This window comes from Phalaenopsis equestris, unplaced genomic scaffold, assembly GCF_001263595.1.
Source record: "Phalaenopsis equestris unplaced genomic scaffold, ASM126359v1 Scaffold000054, whole genome shotgun sequence".
Classification (NCBI taxonomy): Eukaryota; Viridiplantae; Streptophyta; class Magnoliopsida; order Asparagales; family Orchidaceae; genus Phalaenopsis; species Phalaenopsis equestris.
This window is the reverse complement of record NW_018164496.1, coordinates 2,411,300-2,416,546: the sequence shown is the minus strand read 5'-3', so window position 1 is coordinate 2,416,546 and position 5,247 is coordinate 2,411,300. Positions and strand designations below refer to the sequence as shown.

General features: G+C 32.1%; 1 protein-coding gene across 6 annotated transcripts; it reads left to right on the top strand.

Moving 5' to 3' along the window:
* The first annotated feature begins 2,801 nt into the window (after window positions 1-2,801).
* Window positions 2,802-4,462, top strand: LOC110019356 (protein LATERAL ORGAN BOUNDARIES-like). Of its 6 annotated transcripts, none has more exons than XM_020716992.1 (3): window positions 2,802-2,971; window positions 3,247-3,377; window positions 3,768-4,462. In XM_020716992.1, exon 3 carries the CDS (start codon window positions 3,800-3,802, stop codon window positions 4,298-4,300), a length of 501 nt encoding a protein of 166 aa, XP_020572651.1. In that variant the 5' UTR covers window positions 2,802-2,971; window positions 3,247-3,377; window positions 3,768-3,799; the 3' UTR covers window positions 4,301-4,462. The 6 variants fall into 6 exon arrangements, with proteins under 6 accessions (XP_020572651.1, XP_020572652.1, XP_020572649.1 ...); XM_020716993.1 differs by having other exon boundaries at window positions 3,765-4,462; XM_020716990.1 differs by lacking the exon at window positions 3,247-3,377.
* The last annotated feature ends 785 nt before the right edge of the window (window positions 4,463-5,247 follow it).

Sequence of the window (5,247 nt, the reverse complement as noted above, 5' to 3'; positions counted from 1 at the left end):
AATATATATATATATATATATATATATACACACACACACACACACACACACACACACACATATACATATACATTAACATATAAATATACATATATTTAAATAAAAGCAAGTTGTTATTAATAAAAATATAAAAAACAAAGTATAGTAGCATATTGATTGAGATGGATTCAATCTTAGCTATAAATATCACAAAATGAATTTTTATTTAGCTTAGAAATAATTTATTTTGAGGATTACATGAATCTATTAGTGAAAATTGATTTGGTTTTCAATTCTTAGACGCCCTGGTGAACAAAGACAATGAACTAATTAGAATGAGATGAGCCCACTTTATCTTCTAAGAGATCAGAGAATTACTCTTTTCTTTTTTAATGCACAATCTAGTTTCAACAAGCTATGTCTTAAAATTTCACATGTGTTCATTCATGTATGCCAACTTTTGATATCAAACTCTCTAATGCAAGGGGTGAAAGCCAATTTTTTAGACTTGAGCATTTCTAAAGAATATGTACAATAGTTTAAGAGATTGTATGTGTCTATCAATTAAATAAATTATAATTAACACCTCAATGAGTTGCCATTACAAATTCATTTTGTAAGGGTAATAGCTAAAGATCAAATTTATAAGAGTATTGATTCTAACTTTGCTAGTTGATAATTTAAGATCTTACTCAAAGCCAGATGCACCAAAGGCCAACTTAGAGTGGTCATCATAATGTTTGTTAAGCTAAGTATTCATTCAACTATTAGCAAGGGATTGGGAATCCTTACATATTACAGTGACTCATTGTTGCTCACATCTTCCAGTTGTAGGATTAATTACATCAATCAATCTCATATAAAAAAAAATAATAATTAAAAAAAATTCTTATTTTAATTATCCATTTACTCACATAATCACCTTTTATCTTTTTAATACAGTTAGGTTGCTTGAGTTGAGGTTGTTGTGCCACCAACTTGGTCTCATATTAAAGCACTTAGTGGAAGGAAAAAATGTAAATGTGATGGAAAGTGTAGAACTGGCAAGTGTACTCCTTTGGCAGGGTCCTTCACTCCCCTACTCATGCCAACCTTGAATGATTCTTTAGTCCTTTTTTAAAACGATGAGTTGACCAATGTGCAATATCTTGTGCGTCTTAGAGGTGTTTGCTTTGATGTAGCTCATAATTGACAACATTAACAATCATTGCAGAGATGCCTTTGCCATAGTTACCAAGCAAAAATAATGTAATAATCAACTTGCTTTAGTAGAATAATTATGATAACAAGTATAATAGTTATGTCAAGATGAATGGTGAAGTAGCATCAACTTTATTAATAAGATAATAAATATGAGGATTAATTTTAATGTCAAGAGTGAAGTAAGATGAGATAAATTATTATTTTTTCTTTAAAGAATCAAAATTAATATATTATCTAATTCTCTTGGTTTTCTTACATTCAATACTTATTACAAATATTAAGTTTATGATGACAACATGAATCAACTCGTCCGGAGAATAAGAAGATTATTCTAGTCTAAAAATGAAAAAAAATATTATGTGCGGCAGACCGTATGTTCGAACAATGGTCCGGATGTGGTCGCACCGCCATGTATCACACATTGACTCATTCATACCGTCATCTAGATGTGTGATCGCTTCACCTAAAATTTGCTCCTAAGAATGAATGCACCTAGATCAAATAAACTCACCTAGCTTAGAATCACTTGCTTAGCCTAAAGGCACTTGCCTCGCTCAAGAGATACTTTCTCAGCTCAAGGAAACTCGCCTTGATCAAAGTTGTCTCTCATTTAGCTTAAAGTAAGAACTTCCTATTGTCTGGAAGCACTTGTTAAGTGCAAAAAAAGCTCAATGGCTTTATTCATTTATACATACTTGCAATCTCATCCATTCTGCATATATTCAGCCAAACAAGCCTTGGAGACACTCATTAAGATATCCATGTATGTGTACTTTTTAAGATTTTCATTATTTTGTTCATATATCAATAAAAGTCCAATCATATGCTTCTATATTTATTATATTTGTATGATTTTTCTCTAATACCCAAACCACAACATAAATATATAGATGGGGCATTTTGGCACAAGACATTTATATATAGAATTCTAAGCCTTTGGACTATGATGGATAAAAATCTTTGAAGTTTCTCTTCTTGTAAGAGATTTCTTTGCTTATTTTTCTTTTCTATATCACTCTTCATCTCATCAAGTACTTGTAAACTCTATAATTAAGGTTTGTGTATAGCAACAGATAATTTAAATTCATTGTTTGGAACACCAATTCAAAGTATTTGAAGTAAAAAAAAAATTAAGTAAAAAAAAGCTTATTTAACTGAAAAATCATTATAAATTAAAAATGAAAGTGTGAGGTAGTTGCAAATATTTATTTAATATCATGTAACATAAACTTAATCATTATATTTACTTATAAAAATATGGAAAGTGATTAATAAAAGTGAAATTGGATTTAAAATATTAACTTTATTTACTTATAACAATAATTAAGATTAGTAAATTATATTTTAAAAACATTTTCTTAATTAAGATGAAGATTACCTCATCAAAAATCTTCTTTGATAAATGCTCTGTAATGCATAGATGTGAAGAAAAAAAAGAAATAGAAATAAAAAAGTTGAAAGTTTAAATGCTACAAATGAACTTATCAGTATTGTATTGTATGAAGCATTGCTACTGATTATCATGGTACAGTGTTACAGTCATCCTGTTGATTGGACTTCCATTTAATACAGCTGTCTTTCTTCATTTCACTTCAGTTTATTATTATTTTCATGTTCTTTTTTTAGCCATCCCAGCTCCCACATCCTTCCCTTTTTCTCTAAGATCTTTAACCCTAGTTTCCTTGATTTGTTGTAGCAAACAAGGATAGAAGAATAGTGAGAAACCAGCAGGCCAGCTTCCTGGATCTTGCAGACCTGAGCAACAACTGCAGCTAAGCAAAAAAGAAAGGTAAAGGTACTCTTTTTCCACTGAATCAAAATCTTCTCATCAGATCAAGAAAAGGTAAGCTGGTTTTGCTCCTAGCTTCCCTTTTGATATTGTGGCAGACTGAGAACATTTGATGGAAAGTTCATAAATTTAGGGTTTTGACAACTTTATTGCTTAGGCTTCTGATCAAGGATTTCTATTTCTTAAATGACTATACTTCTTTCAGTCTAGTTGAATACTATTACAATACTATATATATATATATATATATAATCAGATTCTCATCTTGATGCCAGATCCAACCGAGGTTATAATACAAATGGAACCCTAGCTAAATCTCTATCATGCTTGTGAAATCCATGGCTGTACAAACAACATTGCAGTACTGAACCTTGATATGTATAAGGCAGCAAGCTAGATGACCCAGGTCTCAATCAACAACCCTAACCCTAACCTGAAATTAAGACTAAAACCACTTCTACCATTGACCATTTATTATTTTCTTTCTTTGTACTTGCTTTAAATGTTAAAATTATGTGAATATACTTTATTGCTAGAAAAGCAATTTGATTGCATCATAGATTTACGTTAAGTAGGATTTATGAATCATATAAATTTAGATTTATTTTTAACGGAAAAGTTCGCGAGTGATGATGAATAAATTTATGTTTCATCCAGATTTAATAAATTCGGATTTACGCCGATCGTATTGAATTGAATTTAAGTTAAATTCATCATTAAATCCTATTATTAATATACTATTTATTTTTTTTTTTACTTTTTGCTAAAAATTCAACCCAAGTCTTTTGATCAGCAGAACTAGAGAGTGATTGTTATACACAAGCAGCCATGTCATCATACTCCTCATCATCCGCTTCATCAAACTCTCCCTGCGCTGCATGCAAGTTCCTGAGGAGAAAATGCATGCAAGGTTGCATCTTCGCCCCTTACTTCCCACCAGAAGAACCTCAAAAGTTCTTCAACGTTCACAAAATCTTCGGAGCCAGCAATGTAACCAAGCTCCTCAACGAGCTTCTTCCCCACCAAAGAGAAGATGCAGTGAACTCACTTGCTTATGAAGCTGATGCACGCATGAAGGACCCTGTATACGGCTGTGTTGGTGCCATCTCCGTCCTCCAGCAACAAGTGCAGCTTCTTCAGAAGGAGCTAGATGCAGCAAATGCCAACCTGTTGAAGTATGCATGTAGCTACTGCCATCCTTCAGCACATGCTGGACATCAACAGGTTCTGCTTCCCTACCATTCTTCTCTTCAATGGAGTAATAATTCAGATAATGAGCAGATGAGGGAGAAGGGTGGTTATGTTTATGGGGATGTGGATGGGAGTTAGGGAAGTGGGGAGATCATGTCTTTTAATTAATATGTGGGTTTTATTGTATGGTTTGTTTGGATATGTATTGACCGTGCATGGCATTGATTGCTGTGTTTCTGTTGTCAGAGATTTATGTACTTTATTGGTAGTGTAATGCCTTTGCACAATGAGGTTTTGTTAAGGGAGTAAATATTATTTATGATGTGATGATTGTTTGGATGGGTTATCTTGTGATATATGATAGTATGATTATATTTGTATGTTGCATGTGATATTTTCTATTGAGTATGGGATTGGGTATTAGCTTTTATTGCATGTTCTAGTAATACTTCTTTCAATGCTCCCTCGTTTGATTTAGGGGGAAATTTGGCAAATTTTGAATTAAAACATTTGTATCTTTTTTTAGTTGTTTTTGTTGGGTTATTGAATTTTTTTTAGCATATAAAAACATTACTTGTATGATAGGATAGTAAGTAATATAATTTTGGGAACATTTCTTAATGGAAATATTTGTTTAAAGATGGTGATGAAAATTGTCGATTTGACTTGTAGGATGTAAAGAGTATTTGCCTTTTAATAATGTTCATGTTACATATTGTCAGTGTTGCAAAGTATGGTATGGTGTCATCAAATGTTAGGGTGCCTTTTTGGAGAAAATATTAACGTTAGGATCACGGATGTGCGGACGACAGCGTGAATCACACCATACCATCACCCACTTGTCCAAATAACTGGACGAAATATTTTCTCATTTTTTTTTTGTGATGAGAAATTCTAGTGCTACATATCGACCACAGCAAATCCAATCCTGACTTGATCAACCCTTTTATTTTTGTTGTTGTTGCGAGAACTAGATATACCAATTGATGTGGTATATATATAAATCAAACAGGAGAACGATCGACGAAGTGAAAAATAGACCGAGAAAAATCACACCAGAAAAGAATAACACAACGGAACACACA

Excerpts from the sequence above, each read along its gene's own strand:
- LOC110019356 (XM_020716990.1), top strand. The coding sequence starts at position 3,800 with ATGTCATCATACTCCTCATCATCCGCTTCATCAAACTCTCCCTGCGCT.